The 27,381-nt window shown below is 42.0% G+C and overlaps 2 protein-coding genes across 5 annotated transcripts in view; one reads left to right on the top strand and one right to left on the bottom strand.

The window, feature by feature from the left end:
* The first annotated feature begins 103 nt into the window (after positions 1-103).
* LOC308702062 (uncharacterized protein) lies at positions 104-24,590 on the top strand. Of its 2 annotated transcripts, none has more exons than XM_081384674.1 (18): positions 104-250; positions 1,592-1,809; positions 1,918-1,975; positions 2,079-2,180; positions 2,281-2,445; positions 2,526-2,603; positions 6,567-6,641; positions 6,880-6,972; positions 7,234-7,353; positions 7,631-7,799; positions 17,039-17,085; positions 19,388-19,586; positions 20,342-20,502; positions 20,842-20,974; positions 21,084-21,240; positions 21,315-21,438; positions 21,588-21,777; positions 22,961-24,590. In XM_081384674.1, exons 2-18 carry the CDS (start codon positions 1,598-1,600, stop codon positions 23,119-23,121), a joined length of 2,244 nt encoding a protein of 747 aa, XP_081240800.1. In that variant the 5' UTR covers positions 104-250; positions 1,592-1,597; the 3' UTR covers positions 23,122-24,590. The 2 variants fall into 2 exon arrangements, with proteins under 2 accessions (XP_081240800.1, XP_081240801.1); XM_081384675.1 differs by having other exon boundaries at positions 174-250; positions 1,589-1,809.
* Positions 23,642-27,381, bottom strand: part of mark1 (MAP/microtubule affinity-regulating kinase 1) — a 57,373-nt gene continuing 53,633 nt past the window's right edge. For all 3 annotated transcript variants that reach the window (XM_081384671.1, XM_081384672.1, XM_081384673.1), the window contains one exon: positions 23,642-25,745. In XM_081384671.1, the coding sequence (XP_081240797.1) occupies positions 25,403-25,745 (343 nt within the window). In that variant the 3' untranslated portion in view covers positions 23,642-25,402. The remainder of the gene's footprint in view (positions 25,746-27,381) is intronic.

Genomic DNA, 27,381 nt, shown 5'->3' with positions numbered 1-27,381 from the left:
CCTTACGTGGTAAACATCCCGTGACGTTGCCTTATTAATATTCATGAGCGTGGCCTTTGCCGTAGTAGGATTGGTCAATACGTGTTCCGTTCCTTTTAATCTCGTGGCAGCGCGCCCGAAATGAGAGTGACGTCCTCGGTGCATCGGCACTGAGCGCTGAGAGCCGAGTAACTGTCAAACAGTGTTTCTCAGGATTATATCCACTGAACGCTCAACCACACTAGTCAAAATGAGCTATTAAAACCATCAGGTACGTATTCCCATGCATTTTAAAATAAATACTGCGAATAATATTGCTGGTCGTGTAAAGCGAAAGTAAGTGTTTCAATGTGAAATACATGGCTATAATTGCGTTATTGTTATTGTTGTGTTTACACGATAACCACGCGAAGCCGGACTAATTCACTTTTTCACATTATTAAGGCATGTGAGAACAAATGCTTAAACTGAAAGTATAGATACTTAGTGTCATGTTCTTGCACCGGGGATTCCCCATATGTCTCTCTCTCTCTCTCTCTCTCTCTCTCTCTCTCTCTCTCTCTCTCTCTCTCTCTCTCTCTCTCTCTCTCAGGAACAGACTTCTCGTTGCTTTAAAAGCTGCATTATGTAAAAGTAGGAACGTTTTGAAAATAATGAACGCTCAAAACACTTGACCATAATAGCGTCATCATCCTGTGTGAACACTGCAATGATTTTAATCAGGCTATCTTATGTTTTGGGGTGGAGGTGAAAAGATATTTGGAAGTGATAAGTGTAGCATCCTCGCACTTCTAAGAAGCGACATAAAGAAAAGTAAATGTAAGTCAAATTAAACGGTCAGCGCTGTTAACTGTAACCCACTTGCTTAATTATGTCCCAAGTTAACAAATTAGATTGCATTGCATAGTGCACATTTGTTCACTCATTATTTATTTGATCTAAAATCTAATTGTGTGACAAATAAATGGAAACATTTAATTATAAATTCATTGCTTACGTAATGGCAAGAAAATAAACAGGATGGAAATGAAACGATTGCTCAGCGAGGGCTCGATGGTGGCATTTTTGTAATTTACTCAAACAAGAGTGTAATGTTTGTGACTGTGACAAACTAAAAGTAATAAAAATCCATTGCTGTGAGAGCTAAACAGGTAAAGGAACCGGCTTTAGTTCAAGTGATGTTATAAAAGACTAACAGGATGACTGTGTACATTTTGAATAAAACAATTAGTGTAATATAATAATAATTTAGTATTATATTAAATATTTTGACAGAAAACTTTCTCGTACCCGGTTAGATTTATATCCTTGTAGCCAGAAATATTTTTAATTGTGAATGTGAAAATACATTTATACCATGTGTGTTTGAATACTTGATTCTGATTGGCTGGAAGGTGTGAAATAAAACCGTTTACACACATATAATCCACACACACACACATATAATCCACCGCTAGCTGTTCTTTCATTTAATGCACAGCTAGCCATGGATTATCCCTTACATATATTACTTTGATATAAAGATCAACTTTAGAGTTGCTACTTTAGAGAACTCTAGAGTTTAGAGTTCTGTTGTGTCAGACCTAACCTTACCTTCTGGTAATGTCAGCAGGTGTCCATGGCCACAGAGGAGAACGAGCTTCCCGGGTTCTCGAGCTCTGAGTCCATGAGGTCATGGGAGCTGGAGTCCGTTCTGACCAATCGCACTCTCCGCTTCGTGTTGAGGCTAGAGCAACAGTTCGTGTGCCCGTCCTGCGGTGGGATCGTCCTGAACCCTCACCAGACGGGCTGTGGGCACATCTTCTGTGCTCAGTGCGTAAAGGCATACATGTAAGAAAATAAATTAGTTATTATACAATTTGTTGTATATCAGCAAAGATAAACATGACTCTCAGCGTCTAAAATGATTTGGCAATGTGTAACCTTTCTTCTTTTCAGTGAAAACGGGGGAAGTTCGAAATGTCCTTTAGACAGCAGTCCTATAAAACCTGAGGAGGTGAGATAATAAACTTTTTAAAATAAGTATTTATCTGCACGTATCATGAGTGTGCCTTAATTTTCCATTATATTCCACTGAATAGCAATTCTAATCCTTGCAGGTTTTTCAGGACAACTGCTGTAAAAGGGAACTGCTAAACTTAGACGTCTACTGCACCAATGCCCCAGACTGTAAGCAGAGGGTTCCTTTATGTAACCTGCAGGTAAAGGGCAAAACGTGACGTAATATGCTGTAAATTGATGGTGAAAAACTGTTTCCATCTTTCAGAGCTGAGTAATATCAGGTCTACCTCTCTTTCTCAGGATCATCTAAAAGCTTGCCAGTATGAGCGCATTAGATGCTCCAACTCAGGGTGCACCGACACTGTGTTACGCAAAACCCTAATGGACCATCAGAAGAACGTCTGTTCCTTCCGCCTGGATTCCTGCCACTACTGCAGGCAGTCTTTTCCCGTATCCCAACTGCTGGTCAGAATGCTTCCGTGTGTCAGAAGTGCATAGTCACCTTAGGTGTGTTTGTTTCTAATCTTGCCTCTGAACTATGCCAGGCCCATCAGAAGACTTCATGCCCGGAAGTTGAAGTCGCCTGTACCAACAAGTGTCTGCAGATGATCAAGAGACACAAGGTGTGACTCAGTCAGATACTCCAGGAGAGCACCACTTTTAGAAAGTTCTTATTGTGATGAATGTGCACCTAGTGCCTTTTTGCAAATCTTTTTTATTGCTCTCTTCAGATTAATATGGAGCCTCTAAGGGGACACAGTGAGCTCATATTTTTTCCATCAACATGTTCCCTTAGGGGCTTTAAATACGTATTTATCTGCACTTATCATGAGTGTAGCTTACATTTATATTATATTCTACGGAATACCAGTTCCTATCCTTGCAGGTTTTTCAAGACAACCTTTTCGTTTGCTTGTAAAACCATTGCGTTCGCTCGTTAAGCCTTTGCTTTCCCCCCGAGAACCTTTGCGTTCACTCGCTAAACTTTTGTGTTCACCCGAGAATCTTTGTGTTCCCTCGCCAAACCTTTGCGTTCCCCCGAGAACCTTTGCGTTCACTCGCCAAACCATTGCGTTCCCCTGAGAACCTTTGTGTTCCCTCGCCAAACCATTGCGTTCCCCCGAGAACCTTTGTGTTCCCCAGAGAATCTTTGTGTTCCCCTGAGAACCTTTGTGTTCCCCTGAGAACCTTTGTGTTCCCTCGCCAAACCATTGTGTTCCCCTGAGAACCTTTGCGTTCCCCCGAGAACCTTAGCGTTCACTCGCCAAACCATTGCGTTCCCCTGAGAACCTTTGTGTTCCCTCGCCAAACCATTGCGTTCCCCCGAGAACCTTTCTGTTCCCCTGAGAATCTTTGTGTTCCCCCGAGAACCTTTGTGTTCCCCAGAGAATCTTTGTGTTCCCCTTAGAACCTTTGTGTTCCCCTGAGAACCTTTGTGTTCCCTCGCCAAACCATTGTGTTCCCCTGAGAACCTTTGTGTTCCCTCGCCAAACCATTGCGTTCCCCAGAGAACCTTTGTGTTCCCCCGAGAACCTTTGTGTTCCCCAGAGAATCTTTGTGTTCCCCAGAGAATCTTTGTGTTCCCCTGAGAATCTTTGTGTTCCCCTGAGAACCTTTGTGTTCCCTCGCCAAACCATTGCGTTCCCCAGAGAACCTTTGTGTTCCCCCGAGAACCTTTGTGTTCCCCAGAGAATCTTTGTGTTCCCCTGAGAATCTTTGTGTTCCCCAGAGAACCTTTGTGTTCCCTTACCAAACCATTGTGTTCCCCTGAGAACCTTTGTGTTCCCTTACCAAACCATTGTGTTCCCCTGAGAACCTTTGTGTTCCCTCGCCAAACCATTGCGTTCCCCCAAGAACCTTTGCATATGCTCGCTTAACAATTGTTCCCTCGCCAAACCATTGTGTTCCCTCGCCAAACCATTGTGTTCCCCTGAGAACCTTTGTGTTCCCCTGAGAATCTTTGTGTTCCCTCGCCAAACCATTGCGTTCCCCCGAGAATCTTTGTGTTCCCTCGCCAAACCTTTGCGTTCCCCCGAGAACCTTTGTGTTCCCTCGCCAAACCTTTGCGTTCCCCCGAGAACCTTTGTGTTCCCTTTGCCAAACCATTGCGTTCCCCCGAGAACCTTTGTGTTCCCCAGAGAATCTTTGTGTTCCCCTGAGAATCTTTGTTCCCCAGAGAATCTTTGTGTTCCCTTACCAAACCATTGTGTTCCCCTGAGAACCTTTGTGTTCCCTTACCAAACCATTGTGTTCCCCTGAGAACCTTTGTGTTCCCTTACCAAACTATTGTGTTCCCCTGAGAACCTTTGTGTTCCTCAGAGAATCTTTGTGTTCCCCTGAGAATCTTTGTTCCCCAGAGAATCTTTGTGTTCCCTTACCAAACCATTGTGTTCCCCTGAGAACCTTTGTGTTCCCTTACCAAACCATTGTGTTCCCCTGAGAACCTTTGTGTTCCCTTACCAAACCATTGTGTTCCCCAGAGAACCTTTGTGTTCCCTCACCAAACCATTGTGTTCCCCTGAGAATCTTTGTGGTCCCTCGTCAAACCTTTGCGTTCCCCCGAGAACCTTTGTGTTCCCTCGCCAAACCATTGTGTTCCCCTGAGAACCTTTGTGTTCCCTTACCAAACCATTGTGTTCCCCTGAGAACCTTTGTGTTCCCTTACCAAACCATTGTGTTCCCCAGAGAACCTTTGTGTTCCCTCACCAAACCATTGTGTTCCCCTGAGAATCTTTGTGGTCCCTCGTCAAACCTTTGCGTTCCCCCGAGAACCTTTGTGTTCCCTCGCCAAACCATTGCGTTCCCCCGAGAACCTTTGTGTTCCCCAGAGAATCTTTGTGTTCCCCTGAGAATCTTTGTGTTCCCCTGAGAATCTTTGTTCCCCAGAGAATCTTTGTGTTCCTTTACCAAACCATTGTGTTCCCCTGAGAACCTTTGTGTTCCCTTACCAAACCATTGTGTTCCCCTGAGAACCTTTGTGTTCCCTTACCAAACCATTGTGTTCCCCTGAGAACCTTTGTGTTCCCCAGAGAATCTTTGTGTTCCCCTGAGAATCTTTGTTCCCCAGAGAATCTTTGTGTTCCCTTACCAAACCATTGTGTTCCCCTGAGAACCTTTGTGTTCCCTTACCAAACCATTGTGTTCCCCTGAGAACCTTTGTGTTCCCTTACCAAACCATTGTGTTCCCCAGAGAACCTTTGTGTTCCCTCACCAAACCATTGTGTTCCCCTGAGAATCTTTGTGGTCCCTCGTCAAACCTTTGCGTTCCCCCGAGAACCTTTGTGTTCCCTCGCCAAACCATTGCGTTCCCCCGAGAACCTTTGTGTTCCCCAGAGAATCTTTGTGTTCCCCTGAGAATCTTTGTTCCCCAGAGAATCTTTGTGTTCCCTTACCAAACCATTGTGTTCCCCTGAGAACCTTTGTGTTCCCTTACCAAACCATTGTGTTCCCCTGAGAACCTTTGTGTTCCCTTACCAAACCATTGTGTTCCCCTGAGAACCTTTGTGTTCCCCAGAGAATCTTTGTGTTCCCCTGAGAATCTTTGTTCCCCAGAGAATCTTTGTGTTCCCTTACCAAACCATTGTGTTCCCCTGAGAACCTTTGTGTTCCCTTACCAAACCATTGTGTTCCCCTGAGAACCTTTGTGTTCCCTTACCAAACCATTGTGTTCCCCAGAGAACCTTTGTGTTCCCTCACCAAACCATTGTGTTCCCCTGAGAATCTTTGTGGTCCCTCGCCAAACCTTTGCGTTCCCCCGAGAACCATTGTGTTCCCCAGAGAATCTTTGTGTTCCCTCGCCAAACCATTGCGTTCGTTCATCAAACCTTTGCGTTCGTTCACTAAACCTTTGCGTTCCCTGAGAACCATTGCTTACAAAGTTTAGCTAATTTCTTGAACAATAACATGTTGACAGACTCATGAGGTTTTAAACTTTTATTTTAAAGTCGCGATGAATAAACAGTTTGCATATTTAGAAACACGTTGATGTATTCTCCTGCATGGGTTTATAGATTATTTATGTTATCAATCTGGTGAAATGGCGCATATTGTGTTCCCATTTGAACGTCATAAGCAACCCAAACTCTCAGCATATGCTGAGATAGCATTTGTTAAACGAGCTGCTGCTGTTCAGATAAGATGTCAGGCCACTTCTTCTTTTTATCCCCCCATCACGGTGTTTAATAGTGTTTTGTGCGTGCTCCCTTAACATGGCTTCTCACCTACCGGCTAGCGAAACAGAAGTCTAACACATTAAAAGAAAGTACCTCATCATATTTACCTCTGTTCCACAACAGTTTTCCCAGCATCCCTCCTCCACCACAACTCCTCAGTCTCAGTTATTCCTATACCAGCCATAGGGGAGTTCTCTGGGTTCGGGCCAAATGCAGATCTCAGAGCCCTTTCCTCTGATAGCACACCAAATATGCATACTTTGTACTATATCTGATTATATTTAAATGTGAACTCGTGAATGTTATATTTCCTCACAACTCATATTTTTCCATCACCATGTCCCCTTAGGGGCTCTGTAAAAAGCTGATTATCAGACTTCATTTGCTCATTGCTGCTTTTTGATCCCATTGCAGCTGCAGGCACATGCTGATGAGTGTCCTGAAGTGGAGACCGACTGCATTTATAAAAACTATGGCTGCACAGTCAGAGTAAGAACACATTCAAATTCAACTCTGAAACAAGTGAAAGTGTCTTTTTTATCAGTGTTGTCCTATTTAATGAACTAGGCTGCATTTCTCATTAGCATCGTGAGCTAAGTTGATTGTAGAGTCCATTGGCGGCAGTGGTTTTACAATCTACTTAGGCTTACTATGCTTTTGGGAAATACTCGTCGTTAAATACATAGGCTTTGGAGATCTCAGCCTTTGAACTCTGTCTTTCATCCAGGATAAAAGAGGGAAAGTGCAAATTCATGAAAACACAGAGTTCAGTTCTCATGTTCGGCTTGTCCTGGAAAGTAACACCAAACTTGAGAAACAGGTATGAAATGTCAATGCAAAATACAAAATGAAAAAGAGAAATTCTGGTTTATAAAACATTATCTCTAAGTACATCCCATCAAATGTTATAATAAAAGGGATATAGAAACAAATGAATGAAAATGTGTGTTCTTTGTAATTTCATTACTTAAGAGATGCTGAAACACATTGAGAATGCAAAGAATTACTTCATGTTTGTCTCTTGTAGCTTATTGCTTAATTACAAATCTTCAATGTAATATAAAAATGGTCCTGGTTGTAGGTGGAACAGTTGCAGCAGGATATGATCGTCCAACAGGGGGCGCTGAAGGACAAAAGTCTTGTGGTCAGCAGTCTGGACAGGGATGTCACCATGTGTGACAGCACACTTACTACCTTACAGGTAAAGAAACCCTGAGTTCAGTCAAGCTACTAAGTGCAAGCTACCCAAGTTGACCTGTTATCTGAACATATAGCAGCAACAATTTTGTGTAAAAGTGCAAATTATGATTCCTATTTAGGAAATCAAGTAATCACCATTCATTATACATTTGGTCATAGTGGTGATTAAGAGCTTGACTAGCTTCAATGTTTAAATTCACATCCTGAACATGCATACCTGTGGAGTATATTATGGTATGTGGTCAGAGTGTGCTGAATGATCTGTGTTTGTGTGGCAGAGGTCTGTGGACGAGCAGAGGGTGCGGATCTGCAGTGTGCAGCGTGAACTGCGGGATCTGCGGGGCGTTCTGGGGTCTGAGTTAAGCGAAGAGATCCCTAGCCTTCGGGCATCACTGGACTCGCTCAGACAGCAGGTGGCCGTCACTGAAAGCCTCAGGGAACATCTGGGTAAGTCGAGTCTGATTGGCCACAAGAATGTTGACAGTGTTTACTTGTAGAGAGCTACTGAACAAGATGGGTGAAACTTGAAAGGCACTCTTCTACGTTTGTGAATGCAAAGGTTTTTGGCTTCACAAGTTCAGTTTCACACATTGTGTTCAAAACGCATGATGACCTTTAGGTGGGTCAAAGAGATGGGATTGTGTGGGCTCCCGAACATCACTAAGAAGGCTGTTCCTGACTCTAAATTGCCCATAGGTGTGAGTAACCCCTGTGATGCTAGAACAGGCTCCAACAACCTCATGACTCGACATATGACAAGCAGTTTGGAAAATGGATACGTGTTGTGTTTCCAGTCTTACTGCAAGGAGAGATATAGTGGGCATTAGAGTAAACCAGAGGTGGCTATCCCAGCTCATAGAGGACTACCTTCCTGCAGACTGTAGTTCCAACACACCTGGCTGTTGTTTTCAAGTAATACTGAACACTTTTTTTGTTTGATTAGGGTTGGAAGTAATTTCTGCAGGTTGGTAGCACAAATGGTCCTCTATAGCCAGCTTTACCTTTAAGCCAAAGGTCAGCTCATGTAGTTTTTACTCGTTTAGACATTTGAAGGCTACTATTTTGCCCTTTTGAAGTTTGCTGTTGTCCAGTCAGGGCCGGGGGAAGACGATCCGGCGCTCTGGGCAAAATAGGAATATGCCGCCCCCTACGTTCAAATTTTTAAGAGAAAAAAGGCCAATTTATCACTTTTTGACCCCTCGTGTTGACTTAAGACACGTGTAATGAATTAATACAGTTGACTCACCATTTAAAAGACGTCATTTCTTGCTTTGGCTGCTGCGAACTCTTCAATTATCTTGGAGTAATCCAATTTACGACAGATTTGATGCTCAATTGAAATTTCGGCTAATCCATTCAAATGATTTTGTGACACTTGCTATGTTTACATGCACAACTCTTGTTTCAATTGGACTGAATTCATTCTGATTGATGAATCCGAACGTAGTGTTTACATGAACGCTAAATAAAGTGATCGGGTTGATGTGCGTGTTTATATGTCACAATCTCCAAATCGGAATAGATTTTTTGACATGCGCCACTGCACAAATATACAGTTTCCCGCTCTTTGAGCATAATAACTATTCTCCTACATAGGTTCTTTATTTATTTTAAACAGCAGACTTAATATCCGTATCTGGTCATAATTTGGAGACAATGGCCCTCATTTATCAATCTTGCGTAGAAACGGGCGTATATATTGGCGTAAGATTATGCTTACACTCCTCTCATCGCCTGATTTATGAAGCTGTGCGTACCTTTGAAATTCTGGTGTACGCAATACCTGCCCTTGATAAATGCCGCGGCTGAAATCGATCGTCATTAGAATAACACGCCCCTATATATTCAAGTCTCCGCTCCCCCCACGCCCTCATTTTACGCCATGGACACACGGAAGACGGCAAATTAAAGAGAAACTTCTTTGAGAAAGAGAAAGCGAAACCAGGGAAGTGGAAAGAAACAAAATTGATTTCTAGATTTTTATTATTAATGACGCTTATTGTTATTTAGAAGAAGAATGTCGTTATTATTATTTGTATTATTATTATTATTTAAAAGAAGAAGAATGGCATTTTTATTATTTTGTCAGTCTGAATTATTTTTTTGGTCATTGAAAGCCTTTCATTACTAAACCCAATCCGTGCACACCTGCCGGGCCTAACCCTGCCTAACCATCGTTTCAAAGAATAGTACAACGGCGAGCGCGTCGAGTATAAACGCCTCGTCCGTTTGGGGAGGTGCGCGCGCAGTCTGCGGAGACTCGCGCTGCGGAGCCAGGCGAAAGTATAAACAAGGCTTGAAACGTCAGGTAAAGCGCACAGGCTCGCAACTTAAGGAATACATATGCCTACAATTCAAATGATTTGGTAAAGTCACACAAATTAAACATTGAAGTCCATGTTGCACAAAAATAAACATTGAAGTTTATAATTACTATGTTTTTTTTGTTTTTTTTACAGTGGGTCATAATATATCATATCTTTTAGTTTGTCAGTGCGTTTTGTGGTGTTAGGAATTGTTTTTCTGCGCATTCCCGCACTCAAAACGTGCGTACACCACCTCCTGAGCAGGTGTAGGATTTGAGCGTGCCGTACGCCAAAGTCCATATTGATAAATCTCAAAGTCACCGTGGTTTTGGGTGTACGCCCGGTGTACGCTGGAAATTTGGTGTACGCACTTTTGATAAATGAGGGCCAATGAGCATATGAACCATTGTGCCGCTGCTGCTTATATTGATCACGCAGTAAAAATGCCCCTTCCCTGCGCCCAAAACCAGTCGTCTGTGGATGAGAGTCTGAATATAGGATGACGGGACACTTATTTATGACACTTTATTCAATAGAAAGAACAGATGTTCAGCACGTCATACGCCATTACGCTATTTCAGCGTCACTGCACATGCATGTCATTTCAGTTTCAGTTTTGAATCCGATCAAGTGTTTACATGTTCTTTCGATCGGATTAGAAAAGGAATAAACCAACCCTTTCAATTTCAAAGAAATTTCATTTGGATCGAGCTCAATCGGATCAATTAGTGTTTACATGAAGTCTTTATGGATTATTTGGTAGCATGTAAACGTAGCCATTGTCGATCGCAGATAGTTCTTCACAAGTCTGAGATGCTCGTGCTCGTCATGGTGCGGCGCCCTCTAGTGTCTGGCGCCCTGGGCAATTGGTCAGTTTGCCCAGCACTTCCACCAGCCCTGGTCGCAGTAATGCAAGAACTTTTAAAGGTGTCCAATTCTGTTCCTTGATCCCTCCTAACTGCAAAGTTTAGCTTCAACCCTAATTAAACCCGATCAAGGATTTCAGGAGTACTAGAAACCTCCAGATAGGTCTGTTGGAACAGTTTGGAGTTAAATTCTGCAAGAAAGTGGCCCTCCAGGACCAGGACTGGGCACCCCTGGTTAAAGCTAAGTTGTTAGTTTTTAGTGAAATGCAAAATAAAGCACACAGTCAGTTTCCATTCCATGATAGTAAATTGTGACCATGTCTGTCAAACACCAAAAAGGACAAAAAGTACAATAAAAGTAGTCCAGAAAAATAACTGTAACTAAATTCCACAATTTCTAAAGCTGTATAATAACTGACCAAAATATTAGCCTGAAAATGGTCCCCTCAATCAAAGCTCTGAAATCTCATTCATGTCTGTCAGATTCAAAATAGCATGTTGATGCGTCAGGCCAGGTTGGATGTTGATGTCATTTTATCACGAGACCAGTCAAAGCGTTTGAATTCTAACGTCCTTTTTGGAGATTGACAGATGTGGTTACCAAGAACTGTGGGAAAAGAGGAGTGAGAAGATTGTTCAAAATTTCTACTTTTGTGTTCAGTGAATAATAACATTTGGCGTGGCCCTGACACACCAAACCAACATCAAAGAAGCAGTGTTTTTGAAGGCTGACTCGTGTTGCCTCATGTCACCTGAGTCTGGACCCAAAGTTTGCGCTTGAACCCAGCAAAAACTACATTCAATGTCCAACTAGCCTGTATGTTCTAAACCTGCGTGAGAGGAAATAACTCTCCAAACCAGTAGTCTGTATTCGTCCATCAAAAAGGGAAACTGGAAAAGCTAGGACTTCGGATATACAAATAAGTTTCACACCAATCTCGCTCACCACAGGCGGATTGGTTGAAAATATTCACAGATGATATGAAGATGAAAAATCTGCGTGCCCTCATGACTTCAACATTGACTTGCTTTTGCACTGCTTTTGCACTGGTTCACTACGCCAAACAGCTAATCAGAATGATCTTAATTGGCCGAAAAAGCCACTATTGGGTGTCCGACTAGTGTTAACGGTGCAGAAACACACCACAAAAACTAAACCCTTAACGACAGCTGTCCAACCGTTGGCTTGGTGTGTCACAGCCTATACAGGTTCAGAACAATAAGATGAGTAAATTACAGAGTTTGTTTCTAGTCTTAAGCCCTATTAGGACAGGATTAGTTTAACAAGGGTAGATGGAGTAATACAATTTTAACCACAGGACATCTGTAATATTAATGGCCAATTCACACGGGATAAGAAATTTACACACCGCCGTCACCCTCCTGTCGTCATGTGTGTATTACGTTGCTTACTGATATCATGTGCGCAAACAACCTATATATTTATATATACAAATAAAACAGTTAGGTCCAGTCAAACGATGTATTCATTAAATTCAGACTGGATTATGTTGATAATAGGCTAACAAAGCTAATATTCATCTAATGCTAAAAGAAGTTTCGTGCCTCTAACAAGTGCTTTCGATCTTCTTTTTGATCTGAATGGTGTGTGGAAAACACTTGAGTTTTGCCACAGACTCGTCCCAGCGTCTAGAACGCAACTGAATGCTTCTTCAAGCACATCCATACTAAAAAAAAACAGCAGAAAACTACTTTTAAACATGAAATGACGGAATATTTACATACATATTTACTGCGGGTCTATTCGCAAGGGATTAGTCTTACCTGAGGTAATTTTTACAGAAGGTAAAAGTCGCCTTAATCTTTACTGACATAGTCCGTAATGATTGCTGAGATGCACATTCGAACAGGACTGAAATCACTGAGAAGCTCTGGTAATAACCATTACCCCACCTCTCCATGTTCAACTAATCCCGTCCAAATAGGGCTATAGATTTATTACCAACCTCACACAATACAATAATATCCAGATGTATCCTCTTTATAGAGCTGTAACAGGAGCTGTGTATGTGTTTGTGTCCCTCAGGTGCGTTAGAGCAGACGTGTCAACGTCATACACGTTTGTTAGACATCCACGTGGAACAGCTGCAGTGTAACGAGCAGCGTTTCCGCCAGCTCGAGTCCACCTCCTTTGATGGGAAGCTCATCTGGAAAGTGCGTGACTACTGGCACCGGAAAGAAGCTGGCGTCGTCCTCAACTCGACCCCCTTCTACACCAGTCGTAGCGGCTACAAGCTTAGCCTGCGGGCTTACCTTGGTGGGGACAACTCAGGGAGAGGCACTCACATGTCGCTCTATGTCACGATAATGCGCGGAGACTTCGACTCCCTCTTGCCATGGCCGTTTCGTCAGAACACAACGTTAACATTGCTGGATCAAAGCAGCACTAGGAACCACTTGAGCAGTACTTTCATCCCTGATTCCAGCGATAGCTTTAGACGGCCAACATCTGATGCTAATGTGGCCACAGGATTCCCTCGATTCATATCCCACAGTGATCTGGAGGTCCCTCGGAACGCCACGTATGTGAGAGACGACACACTGTTCATCAAAGTAAAAGTGGACACGACTGGATTAGAGGACTTGTAGCGCTCCCAAAACAGTGTCCTGGAGTCACTATAGCAGGATTCCTCAAGTCCTGCCCCACTGAGTTCAGCTCAAACCCGCATAAAACTCACTTACCTGTAACTCTGAAGAGTGTGTTCAGGTGTGTTTAACTGCGTTTCCACCGCAGGAACTTCCCCCAGGAACTAGGGACTTTGTGGTGGGACTCACAGGTGTGTTGAACCAGGGTCGAAATTAAGTTCCGCGTAAAAATTTCCCCCTCAGAAAGTCCCTGCTCACGAGGTAGCACTTTTTCAAAGTTCAGCAACTTTCAGGAGATGGTCCTCACTGCAGAACACGAAATCCAGGGGGAGGAGTTGGATCCAGATCCAACTCCTCCCACCTTACATATACCTAGACCTACCCATCTCCACCTCCTGATCCCTAAACCTACCCATCTCCACCCCCTGATCCCTAAACCCACCCCTAAACCTACCCATCTCCACCCCCTGATCCCTAAACCCACCCCTAAACCCCCCAATCTCCACCCCCTGATCCCTAAACCCACCCCTAAACCTACCCATCTCCACCCCCTGATCCCTAAACCTACCCATCTCCACCCCCTGATCCCTAAACCTACCCATCTCCACCCCCTGATCCCTAAACCTACCCATCTCCACCCCCTGATCCCTAAACCCACCCCTAAACCTACCCATCTCCACCTCCTGATCCCTAAACCCCCACCCCTAAACCTACCCATCTCCACCCCCTGATCCCTAAACCCACCCCTAAACCTCCCAATCTCCACCCCCTGATCCCTAAACCCACCCCTAAACCTACCCATCTCCACCCCCTGATCCCTAAACCCACCCCTAAACCTCCCAATCTCCACCCCCTGATCCCTAAACTCACCCCTAAACCTACCAATCTCCACCCCCTGATCCCTAAACCCACCCCTAAACCTCCCAATCTCCACCCCCTGATCCCTAAACTCACCCCTAAACCTACCCATCTCCACCCCCTGATCCCTAAACCCACCCCTAAACCTACCAATCTCCACCCCCTGATCCCTAAACCCACCCCTAAACCTACCAATCTCCACCCCCTGATCCCTAAACCCACCCCAAAACCTACCCATCTCCACCCCCTGATCCCTAAACCCACCCCTATACCTACCCATCTCCACCCCCTGATCCCTAAACCCACCCCTAAACCTACCAATCTCCACCCCCTGATCCCTAAACCCACCCCAAAACCTACCCATCTCCACCCCCTGATCCCTAAACCCACCCCTATACCTACCCATCTCCACCCCCTGATCCCTAAACCCATCCCTAAACCTACCAATTTCCACCCCTTAGATCTGGATCCAACTCCGCCCCCTGGATCTCGTGTACTGCAGTGACTTTCGGGGGTGGGACTTGGGCGCTGAGCATGCTGATTGGTTGAGTTCACGCAGCCTTTTGATTGTTGAGTCCATGCAGCATTTTATTTCAACCACCTTTTTTAAAAGTATCTTGTGCAGTGAGAGTTGTTTGCTATTCAAAACAAGGGAGTTTTGAAACAAAATACGACTGGGATGAGCAGTCGCACGCAATCCTAAGTCACCGCACTAATTTGCCTAATATTCACGGTACTTTAGACCGCGGTGGAAACGCAGCAGCAACAGGTCTGGGGGGGAAAAGTTACTGTGAAAAAAGTTCCTAGGGTAAATTGTTCCGGGTAATTTCGGTGGAAACGTGGCTTTTGATCTAAACTCTGCAGGACAGTGGCCCTCCAGGACCGGATTTGAGGAATCCCTATAGTGTCACATAATATTCGGGTGAAGACATTTGTTGTAGTAACACTGGTTATGTTTACATGCACAGATTTGAATCAGTCTGAATCATTTCAAATCAACTGAAGGTTCTGAATGTATTGCTCATATGTGCCATATTTATAAAAATATCAGTTTGCATGTGCATGAATGAAATTCTGCACATGAGAAGAGTATGAAGTGTTTCCAAAAGGCCTACAGTATAATTGTTTATGAAATTATGATGGTTACGGGCTATTTCCAGCCAAGATCCGTTTCTGCAGCGCGGGTCAGTGGGTCAGTGGTAAGGGAGCTCATCTTGTCATAGTGATTGGTGCAGATCGTAGCGCACTGGCCCACAACACGTTTGGAGACCCTGGGTCATGTCTTGATCTCCTATCCCAGTCTCTCTGTGTCTCTCCTATTTACACACATTTAGAAAATAGGTTGAATTTTCATCTTTTTTACTTGCTTTTCCTCCTCTCTGTTGTGTCCTGAAGACAGCAATGCTGTAAATGATTGTTTTTGACTTACCACTTGAGTTAATAAAGAAAATCTGGACTCTTCAAACATTGGTTCTTGATGCTGGATGCTATCCTTACAGCATTTGTTGTGGAAAAGTTTTTTTTTTAAGCTCATTGGTCATGGCTGTTATTGTTTTCAAGTTAAAGTTAGTTCAGCTGACAATATTTATAGCTAGCTGTCTGAATACCTTGCTGGTTTAATTAGGCATCCCAGTGTATAACCGGAATGTTCTGACATATCTAAGCGAAGTGAATTCTTAAGGAAAATTTCTTGCCAAATAGGTAGTCCCTTCTACCAACCAGTTATGTGCAACCAGAGATGCACATAAATGTGCTGTGTGGGCCTGTGCACTAAACACATACAGTATAATGAATAAGTTTTCATGGCAACTATTTTTCCACTTAATGGATAGATCTTTCATTCCAATCATTAGACAATTGACTTTTGGTAATCGTTGGACAACTAACATCATGCAATGACTTTTGTAAGAACAATTCATATAAACATCTATTTGCAAACCAGTGTTACTTTACCTCTAGTGGACAAAAACATGGACCTCTTCACTATTTTGATTCCTAGATGGATGATGGTTGTTGTTGTTGTGCACTTCTGTTTATATATATATATATATTAATTTACATTCGTTAACACTTTATTTTGATGGTCCACTTTAGACATTCTACTAACAATAAGTAACTTTGAATCTACGTGTCAACTAACTCTCATTTGAGGATTAGTAGACTTTATTTTGATTCTCCAACAGACATTCAACATTCTATTAGTAACTTTTCAACTACATGTCAACTTAATCCACTAACCCAAACCCTAACAGTCTACTAATACTCTAATGATAGATAGTTGACATGTAGTTGCATATTAATGAGAGTTTGTTGACATGAAGTCACAAAGTTAAGGATAGTTAGAAGAATGTCTAAAGTAAACTATTGAAATAAAGTCTAGCCTTACATTTATGTTTATTAGTAAAGTATTCCCTGTTATATGTTGCAGTTGTGCACATTTTGAAAGCCCAGAATACACACCTAGATCACATGTGCACATATTGTGTGTGTATATTTTCTCAGAGCGTGCAATCTTCATATCCATTTCCTCTGTTATATCCCACAAATTTCTTCTCCACTTGTCCCCAGTAATGTTCAGACCTACATTGAAAGTGTTTGTACCCAACCCTCAAGCTTCAATGTGAAGTATGATCCTGACACAACCGTATAAATAGGCACATTATTACAGGCAGGCAACCTGACACCGGCATGGGTGCTCGTGCTTTGTGTGGTAGGCGACAGGACAATAGCCGCTCATATGACGATGAGCCCCACTAGCTATTCATAGATATTGTCTACAGCTAATGTCTAGCTGTTGTCGGCTGGACACTGGATCTGGACGCTTTTCAGACAAAACAGCTCCAAAGATGTGGAAGAGAGAGAAAATGTGGATGATTAAGCGTAAGTGTCACATTTTGGATGCATGGGATGCCATTGCTTGTGGTGGAGATGTAGTGATGAACATCAGCACTGAGTTAGTCCTTTAACCACTCATTTTAGACACAAACAGAATCGTTGTGTGGCATTTGCGTGGAGGTATTTGATGTTTCATGTCTGATTTGTGTTTCAGCACCTACTGAGCACCCGAAGGAGTCGAAATACAGGCCTGTGCTGGAGGTATTCCCCTTCACAAACACCAAACCCATTTACACCCAGCTTGTGGAAAGTCCCGTACTCTTTGTCTGTTTGCGGACGAGAAAAAAAAAGAGTGCTGCCAGGCGTTTGCTTTGTTCCGTGATCTCGAATGGATCGCCACAACCACGTCCTCTCTCTGCACAACCTTGACCAGTTTTGGCAGGTTTGGTTCACAACAAAGCAATGTTCATTTCTAATGCACAGTGAACACTGTTGACATCAGCGTTATTATCAGCTAGACAAGTATTATAATGTTTTAGCTACAATTATTGATTAAATCATACTATGCATTAAAAGGTGCATTACAAGGTGTAATTAATGCATTAAAAATACTTTAATAATGTATTATAAATAAAAGCTTTAAGTAAAAAAAAAAACATTTATGTTACTTGAAATAAAACAACTGTTATATTTAAACTCTTTTAAACTCTAGTTGTCAAGGCAAACTTTGTCATTTTCATTTATACAATAACTATAGCAAAAACTGAAATAAAATAAATAAACCGTATAAAGCATCAAAATAAAGAGTTAGCAGACATTAAGCAGACAGTCTACTTATACTCTAATGAGAGTTAGTTGACATGTAGTTACAAAGATACTCAAGTTAAGTCACCTTCATTTATATAGCGCTTTTAACAATATGGACTGTTTCAAAGCAGCTTTACATTGATAATAGGAAATTAAAGTAACAGAGATTGTTTAGGCTTTACAGCAGCTCTAGAATAAAGTTATTATCCAGCTAAAGTTAGTTTTGATTGATTCATTTCTATTGTAAAAATCATTAGTTATTAACTTAGGGGCCGCTTACACGACACCATTTTAACAGAAAACAGAAAACTTTTAATGCATTGTGGCCGTTCATTTACACATTTACGCGTTTAGTGGCCTGAAAACACAAACTTTGAAATAGTTTTTTTGAAATAACTTTGAAACAAGTTTTGAAAACGATTCTGTTCTCCGTGTGAACTTCAAAAACGTGAATCTGTGAGAACGGTGACGGCGTGCATATGTGTATTAAGTGTTTAGTCTATAGGTGTGCACTTTTGAATGCGTATGTGCGCGGGCGCAGAGTCTTTCTTTATAAAGTGACATTGCCAAATTACAAGTTTACATGGATCCATGTGAATGGGAACAATTTTGATAACGTTTCAGAGGGAAAGGGAAGGGGAGGAGGCCTAAGAGGCTTTCACGGGGGAGAGTCTAATGTGTTGTGGTCGTGTCTAGCCGCAGGTCAACCATCTGATCTGGATACGGCCCGTATCCGGCTGACTACAGTAAACCTCAGAATAAATGGAAAGTCTAACATTAGCGTAGATGCCATTCTTCTTCAGGTGTTTATGCAGCCTAATAATCAATTAACCAATAGGAATGTATAATGTTCTGTATGAATGCTAGGTCAAAGAGATGTGTCCTTAGTCTAGCTTTGAACTGACAGAGTGTGTCTGCTTCACGGACAATGGTAGGAAGACTATTCCAAAGTTTTGGTGCTAAATAGGAAAAGGATCTACCGCCAGCAGTCGATTTTGATATTCTAGGTATTATCAACTGGCCGGAATTTTGAGATCGCAATAGACGTGACGGACTATGATGCGTTAAGAGCTCGCTCAAGGACTGCGGAGCTAAACCATTCAGTGCTTTGTAAGTGATCAGCAATATTTTAATATTTATACAATGTTTAATAGGGAGCCAGTGCAGTTTTGACAGAACCGGGCTAATATGGTCATACTTCCTGGTTCTGTTAAGAACTCGAGCTGCTGCGTTTTGGACCAGCTGTAGTTTGTTTATTAAGCGTGCAGGGCAACCACCCAGTAGAGCATTACTATAATCTAGCATTGAGGTCATGAACGCATAAACTAACTGTTCCGCATTTGTCAATGAGAGCATATGACGTAATTTAGATGCGGTTTTACAGATGCTAGAAACGTGACTTTCAAATGAAAGATTGGTATCAAAGAGCACACCCAGGTTCCTAACCGACGACGAAGACTTAACAGAGCAGCCATCAAGTGTTAGACAGTATTCTAGATTATTACGTGCAGAGGTTTTTTGTCCAATAATTGGAAAATCTGTTTTTCAGAGTTTATTAGTAGGAAATTATCAGTCATCCATTGTTTTATATCAGCTATACATACCGTTAATTTAGTGAATTATAGTTAGTAGAATGTCTAAAGTGGACCATCGAAATTAAGAGTCACCCATCCTGCTTCTGTAGATATGATATCAGTGCATGCATGAATAAATTAAAATATGTTAATAGCAATATCTGATGTTGTGTTTTGCCCAGAGTTTACTCCCCCGTGACCCTATGAGCAGGTTCAAGCTGAAGAGAAGTTCCCCTAAAGATGAGTTCCCAAACCTGGACAGAAACCACACCCTCATGGGCCGAATCCTTGACCTGCACATGTACACGCGACAGTTCAACCGGGCAACGGAGAGCGGGGTCATCTTTGATGATATCATACGCCCCGGACTCGAGGATCCGGGTGAGTTATTCTTTGACATTTGCTGGATGAATTTTCAGAAAAACTGTTTTTACACATTTCACACAAACCGTTCATAGAATGAGTCATAATCTCCACTGAACTTTAGCGGGCGTTAGACTGCAGAGAAATGAAACCAGAAGCCCATCCAACACTTCTCTGAATGAATGATTCCAGCTATGAGAATAAAAAAGATGTGCAAATACACAGATGACACATGATCCACTAAATCACATGGTTAAGACTTTGAACATGTAATCATGTATTATTCATTTTTCCATAGATTTCGATTGTGTTTACATTACATGTAAATGTTCACCATTACCCTCACAGAAAACTTTTTTTTTGCACTTTTACATCTGAAGACTATGTTTATTTAGTCCTTTTTCTCATGGGAACCCTTGTGAAAAAGAAGTACATTTAAGAATACTTTTAAAAAGAGTACGTATTACATAAAGAGACTCGAGTGAATATCAGGTCCTGGTCCATATATCTGTGGACCCCTGGGGTTTCATGATGGTACTTCACTGTTTGGTGTTTAAATTATGTGGACTTTTTTTATTATTATTTTTTTTGTTTGGGGTCCCTATGAGGTTGACAATATGTTTAAGTTATGCATTTCCTGCCATAAATGTCCAACCACTGAGAACGCAAAACACACCTTTCTCTCAATATTTGCACATATTAATCATGCTTTGCATTTGTAAACCCTGTCCTTTTATGTTATATTTTGGATCTTGTGTGGCTTTGTCTGACAGATCAGTCCACAGGACCGAAAGCAGTCGGCTGTTTAGCGGGAGATGCTCAGTCATATATCCTGTTCTGTGACTTCTTCGACCGTATTATTGAGTCTTACCACGGCTACAAGGTCACCTCCGACTCTGTGCAAGAGAGCGACTTCAATTATGACAACCTGAAGGTACGAAGAAAAGAATGACTAGTAACATCTCTTTAATGTCTCAACAGTGAGATTAAATGGAGACCAAATTTGCTGAAGTATCCTGATGTTTAACCTGAGAAAAAGACTTGTGTCTTAAGATTTTGCAATGTCAAAGTGCAATGATAAGTCAGATATAAACTCTGCTATGCTATCCACTTGATGTTACAGCTCCACACTAGTCATTTTACTCACATTTTACATAGAATCTTTCCTCTCAGGGTAAATTTTGTGATTATTACACTACAGATTTAGCACTATCTCTCATGCCTATAGTGTCAGCATGCTGTGGAAGAGTAAAGTCTGTGTTTGTGTGTGTAGGGAGGCGATGACTTTGACGAGGAGTATGCTGTGAGTTGCGAGGTGACTGTGGGCCGCAGCGTAGAGGATTACTCCTTCCCTACACACTGCAGCCGAGGCGAGCGCAGACAGCTCCTCACACTGGCCACAACAGGTACTGCAGTTACACATGATCATGGGTCTCCTAGGTGTGTCCAGTCCTGCACGCTTGCACACCCCTGACTCAGATGGATAAGCTTTATGCTAATGTACTTGTGTTGTAGCTTTGGAGCAGTTGGCCGAGGATCTGCCAGGAAAGCTTTACTCCATAGATGAACTCAGCCATGAGAGTGAAGACCGAGGGGTTGTGATGGACGCTCCACCATCTTCTCTGATAAAGATCGGCGTGGCTCGTGACTGGCCTGATGCGAGGGCCCTGTGGTTGGTTAGGGTTCATAGGTTGTGGTTAAATAATGTTAAGCATTAATGCAAACATGTTTTTGCCTTCCAATCAGGTTGAGCAAGGACGGGACCCTGGCTGTCTGGGTGAACATGGAGGACCATCTGAAACTAGTGTCTTATAGAAGTGATGCTTGCTTACAAGAAGCATTTAAAACTGTCTGCATCAATGTGCTGAAGGTTTATATCAATCGACTACCTTATCAAATATCACGTTGATATGTTTTCAATCAGAAGACAAAAGGTCTTAATACTGAACCCTGAGGCATGCCATATCCTATATAGTCTATGCTGCGCACACCACAAATCTAAAATGTGTGTTTTTTTAGATGGAGGCAGTGTATAATAAACGGAGACACCCGTTCATCTGGAAGCCTCACCTGGGCTGGGTGGTCAGCTCGCCTGCGGAGGTGGGCACAGGCCTGAAGGCGAGCGTCACAGTGAAACTGCTTCATCTCGCCGAGAACAAACGCGTGGATGACATCTTGGACAGACTACGACTGCAGATGGAAGCAACAAGTATGGCTAAACTCATTCATGTAAAATCATACATGATGTCAGCCACAGTCTAACATAAAAATGTAATTAGGCTGCATTCACATGTGACTAGTTCCCTAATATATAGTAGGTGAAAACTGTGTAAAAATAATAGGGTAACACTTTACAATAAAGTTCATTAGTTAATATGAACTAAGAATGAACAATCTTTCAACATTTACTAATATGTTATTAAAATCAAAGGTTGTATTTGTTAACATTAGTTAATGCACTGTGAACTAACACGAACAAACAATGAACTGCTGGATTTTTATTAACTAACATTAACAAAGATTAACTAATACTGTAACAAATACAGTGCTCATTGTTAGTTAATACATTAATGTTTACTTAATAATGAACCTTATTGTAAAGTGTTATCAAGAAAAGTAAGCCTGAATTTGCAGTACTAGTAGGCAAACCCGGATGACCAAATACTTTCGGCAAGATTCTGAAATGCGCAATCTACTATAATAATAGACACTTAGATAATAGACAATAGTTAGTAATAGACACTTTACTCTCCCATGAGGACGGGTTGTGAACGGCAGGGAAGCGACTAACGCTGCAGGTCACATTACAATGACAACGTGGCGGATACATCACGTCCAGATTACATTCATACTATATCGGACATCCTTTAGTACTTTAAAGATGAGAATACTTATAGAATATGTGTTTTATTTTTCCATAGCACTCCCATGAACCACACTGTAAAAGGCTGTGAAATTTAGGACACTAATCAGGGCTGATCTCAGCATTCCTGGGGTATTTTAAATGTTCTAGTGACATAAAACATTTTTAATAACTTTTGATCAAAATGGTATAGAAGCATTTTTGGCTCATGTCGAGCTCAATGTACTCAGTGTCCAGTTTCAATTAATTCATTTTTGCTATTTCTTCTTCAAATTCAATGCAACATTAATCAATTTCTGCCCAGATGATATTCACACCAAGCTTGTAAAACAAAACCATTTGTTAATCAAAGCTCCATGAAGACGATGGCAAGAACAACAGATATTTCAATGTCATGCATAAATGAGAATGAAGCTGCCACTGTTATGTTTGCATGATTGATCTACTAACCTGATAGTTTAAATTAAAAAACAAACTACTCAATACTACTCTAAACACACTTAACCGTTGCATTATTTTTAACACACAGGCTATCCAGGCGTCTACAAAATCAGCAACCTGCAGACCATTGGGTTTAATGAAGTGGGGCTGACCCAGCTAGTGGTGGACGGGGTCAAACTTCTCATCCGAATGGAGAGAAGACTGGAGAACAACAGCGGCATTGATGACCTGGTGCCGACTCAGAAGTGAAGCCGCCGTCTGAGGACTTGTGTTGAATGAGAACCGAAGTGCCGTTTCTCTGAGGACGAGTCTGCAGGTCTCATCAGCATTATGATTGAAAAGGGACTTTTCGACACTTTTTGCTTTGTTTGCAAAATATTTTTTGAAGCTAGTGGTTTATTCGCCTTTGGTTTCTATCATTAAGGGTGAATCTCACGAAAAACACCCTGGTAATAGCCATTACACCCACACATATTTTCATAAAAATGTCAACATTTTCCGTGAATGCAATTGATTTCTTTCTTTCGATGGATTTTGGGCTGAAATATGAACAGGGAATTTCTTTGTACTGTTCATGAAATTTACCAAACGTATATATTTTTTGTTGCATTTGCGTCAGCTAACAGACATGAAAATGTACTATATCCTAAACATAGATGATCATGTGCAAAACAGATGAACCGAATCTTCGGTCAAGAACAACAGATTGCTTGATATAATTACTGCAATGACGTTAGTGGGAGAGAAGAAAAAGGACACAAAACATTTTAGTTCAAAGACTCATTTCAAGTAAGCTTTAATGTGCTCCAGTGGGACTGAAGTTGAACCACAGTGGCCCAAGGGATTTTCCGCAGAAATGTACAGTACAATGTCGAGAGAATAAATGGGAAAAGTGTGTGGAAGGACGAAATGTGTTGAAGAGTTAATTGCATTTTTTTTTTTTTTTTGGAGATCCTCAGCCTTCAGCTTCCTTCCCGAAGAGTTTCGTTTTGGAAAAAAAGAAAAGAAATTTGTCCTGGAAATGTACCGTCACAAAATGGAACATCACAGTTGACATCCGAACATTCAACGCCTCTCTGAGCTTTAATCACAGCTTTACCCTTTTAATATGTTCAGTCACTAGTCCTTTTTCCTCACACTACGCTAACTTGACCTCATCTTCCCTCAAAAGTGTGCACTCACAACCTCTTTAATCAGCATTACAGTAATACAACATAGACAGCATTGCACATTTAACCTTCAATACTTCAGTACAAAAGAACTAGTAGAAAGTACCAGTGGTTGTAATCCATCGTCATCATCATCATCATCATCTTCATCGTCACCACTTATTACAAAACAAATTACATAAAAAAAAAAATTATCATGCATTCTCTGGATGAACAGTTTCTACAGGTAATAAAACAAGGCATAAACTGGCTTAATAAATAAATTTCTTGTAGTTATTATTAGTTGAAGCTTTTCACGTTCTGGATTCTGAAAGAGAAATGCAGTGTTTCTGAACTGGCTCACACACACACTGCCGTGTTTCTGATGATGTTAGTCTCAGTGTGTGTTCTCTCAGGAATGTTAATGTAGATGCTCATGTGCTATTTTCTACATCCAACACATCCGCATCTGGGAAATACACCGCCTGCTCTACGCAACACTCAGCCGTTAATTCTCCGATGTTATGATAACATCTAATTCTCACTCTGAATTAAAAGGATAATTCACCCAAAATGAAAGTTCTGTCATTATTTGCTTACCCTCATGTCCTTCCGTTGTATGTTGTTATTTCTCAATAGAATACAAAAGTAAAGTAAACGCAGCACATTTTCAGTGATTCACAACTTACAATTTTGGATTGATACAAAGTAATGCATGGCTATTGCAACTCAAATCGTGGTGTTTTTTGTCATTTTTTGAGCTGGTCAAAATGGAAATGTTTTTCATGGAAAATAACAGCATACGGGCTTGATCGGATGAGGGTGAGAAAATAATCGAATTTCCATTGTCGCATAAACAAATGTTGAGAACATATAAAAGAACGATTAAAACTGGGTGGTGTCAGTCTAAAAAAAGCAACAAACTAAACAAGTATGACACATTGACATAATTTTTCTGTACAGAGCCCAATAGTGACTATACAACACCTCCACATAAGTAGGCTGAAAGTCTTGTTTTATACAACTCTATGATCAATTCAATACAACAAAAACATTCTATATCTTAACTGTACATGTGGAAAAAGTCGGTTTGAAGTTCGTTACGATAATTAGCTCGACAGATTTTTTTTTGTCCTGCCGACCCCGAAAGGGTTTCGATATTATTGCAAGATGGTTGTTTTAACCAGGCGTATAATGCTAGAGGTCATGAAGATCGGGGCGAGGGCGTTTTTTTTTCATCTTTTTGCATTCGTATTTTTAGTCTCCACTAAACATTACAGCAGTAGCTTACAGAAGCAGGAACTCAAAAATGGCGCTCGGACTTCCCGGCGAAATTCCTTTTTAGTGTTTTTTTTCCCGACGTATTTTCCCGAACCCTTCTCTTACAGCTTGAGCTCATTGGCAATTTTGGAAGCGATGTTCTTGAAGGCGATGGAGGTGCCCGATATGCGTTTGAAGCGGACGCCGTTGAGCGACAGGCGGGGCAGTTTGCACACCTCCATCTCCCACTGGACGAGGCTGTCCTGCCGCGCGTCTCCGTGGACGCAGAAGAGCAAGAAGCGCTCGCGCTGCTCGTAGTCGCAGTTGTTGGCGTCCAGCACCTTGCGGATCTCTCTCATCATGTCTCCCGGCTCCATGGACGAGGTGGTCTTCATGCTCCAGGTGAAGCGCAGCGATCTCGGCTTCGAGTCGCGACCCTCCTCCTTGGGTTCTCCGGATCCGCTCCTGATGACAAAGACAGAAGCGTTCAGAGTGTCAGGTTTATCTTCATCACTGATAATACCCAGAGAGCAACATAGTGTCGGCCCAGATCTGGTGCACGAGGATCCCACACGGCCCGGGTGTTGCTGTCTGGGTAAACCATGAGGTCTGCTGATTGGAGTATTGTAGAGTTAGGACCAGTGGTCGGTTGCATAAACAGCTTAGACGAGCCTTAAAAGTTAGTCATCTCAATTTTTTCATAAAGACTGCCCCTAACTTTTAAGTCATTTACATAAATTGGTAGATTGGTCTAATTAAAATTGAGAAAGCAAGCCCTTGGTTAACTGCTAATTGGTCAAACTAGTTCTTAAGACACAGTCTTAAAGGGATACTTCACCTCTGGAAAGATGAATGTGAATTTAAATTGGGTCATTTATGAATGAAATGTGAAATTATTTTTGAATTTGGAGCTTTTTAGACTGAGAAAAGCCAGAAAATGTATTTTTGGCTCATGTGGATGAAAGACAACAACTCCCAGAATGCACTTGCTTTGCTGCCCTACGAGGCCACTCCCAAGCCACGCCTACCGGTAGTTTAACAACTACGCTAGGCTACTAGTTGACTCGAAACTGAAAAGACGTTGTTTTATCGTGAGTCTCCGTGACGAGTCTGCCCGGGATTTCGAGATTGCCCAAAATGTCCGGGATTCGGCTTTTGCGTTCTACAGTCGCCATTCATTATGTTTACTGTGGCGAGCAGGACGAGGCTGACGGCCGTGAGACGCACTTGTCTCGCATCTCTCACGGAGGAGCGGGAATTTTCTTAGCAATGGTAAAACGCACATCAACCGATCACTTGTTAAGCATTCATGTAAACACTACATTCAGATTCACCGATCGGAGTGAATTCAGTTAGATTGAAACAAAAGGTGTGCGTGTAAACAATCAATGGCGACTGTAGAAAGCAAAAGCTGAATCCTGGACATTTTGGACGATCTCGCCGGCCGGACATGTCCGGGAAAAAGAGGATGGTAACCCCTACTACTCAGCTTTCTCCACAGAACAAGAGCCTGCTAGCTTAGCTTACAAAGAAAGACGGCTGACTGTGTACATTCTGTGGAGAGATCCCCCTATGGGCGGGTTGAAAACATGCGGGACGAGCTCCTCCTACTGGCTGTAGTCTTTAGCCTCTGGCCAAAAAATACTCAGATGACACAAAATTACGATTTTTGCGTCATCGGAGGATTTTTTCCAGACAAAAAAATACATAAATCTCTCGTCTCAGGGGGACATGAGGGTGGAAAGCACGGTAATTCGAAAATACTACAGGTTTTCTACTGATGCTTAATGCTAAATGCTGAAGTATCCCTTTAACATAGTGGCTAAGTTTATGCAACTGGCCCCAGGTCACACCAAGAACGATAGCTAGAAAGATAATGATAACTATATTAGCGTCCACACCTGCAGACGGGTTCGCTCTATTTATTCTAAGCGTTCGCCGCAGTTTTGTCGCCTGTCACTTTAAATGCTCAAGCGCCCTAAAGTCGGATCGATTCTGATTGGCTGTCAATGTTTTTTATCTTTCATCAGCTAGAAAGAAATCGTGATTTCAACGATATCGTTCCTCAGTGACGTTCCGACGTAACAGTTCCTCGTTATAG

The sequence above is a fragment of the Scardinius erythrophthalmus genome (assembly GCF_964197995.2).
Source record: "Scardinius erythrophthalmus genome assembly, chromosome: 14".
Classification (NCBI taxonomy): domain Eukaryota; kingdom Metazoa; phylum Chordata; class Actinopteri; order Cypriniformes; family Leuciscidae; genus Scardinius; species Scardinius erythrophthalmus.
This window is presented reverse-complemented; position numbering and strand designations above follow the sequence as displayed.

Excerpts from the sequence above, each read along its gene's own strand:
- LOC308702062 (XM_081384674.1), top strand. The coding sequence starts at position 1,598 with ATGGCCACAGAGGAGAACGAGCTTCCCGGGTTCTCGAGCTCTGAGTCC. Across the intron at positions 6,973-7,233 it reads ACACCAAACTTGAGAAACAG|GTGGAACAGTTGCAGCAGGA; the intron begins GTATGAAATGTC and ends TCCTGGTTGTAG. Across the intron at positions 21,778-22,960 it reads ACTGCAGATGGAAGCAACAA|GCTATCCAGGCGTCTACAAA; the intron begins GTATGGCTAAAC and ends TTTAACACACAG.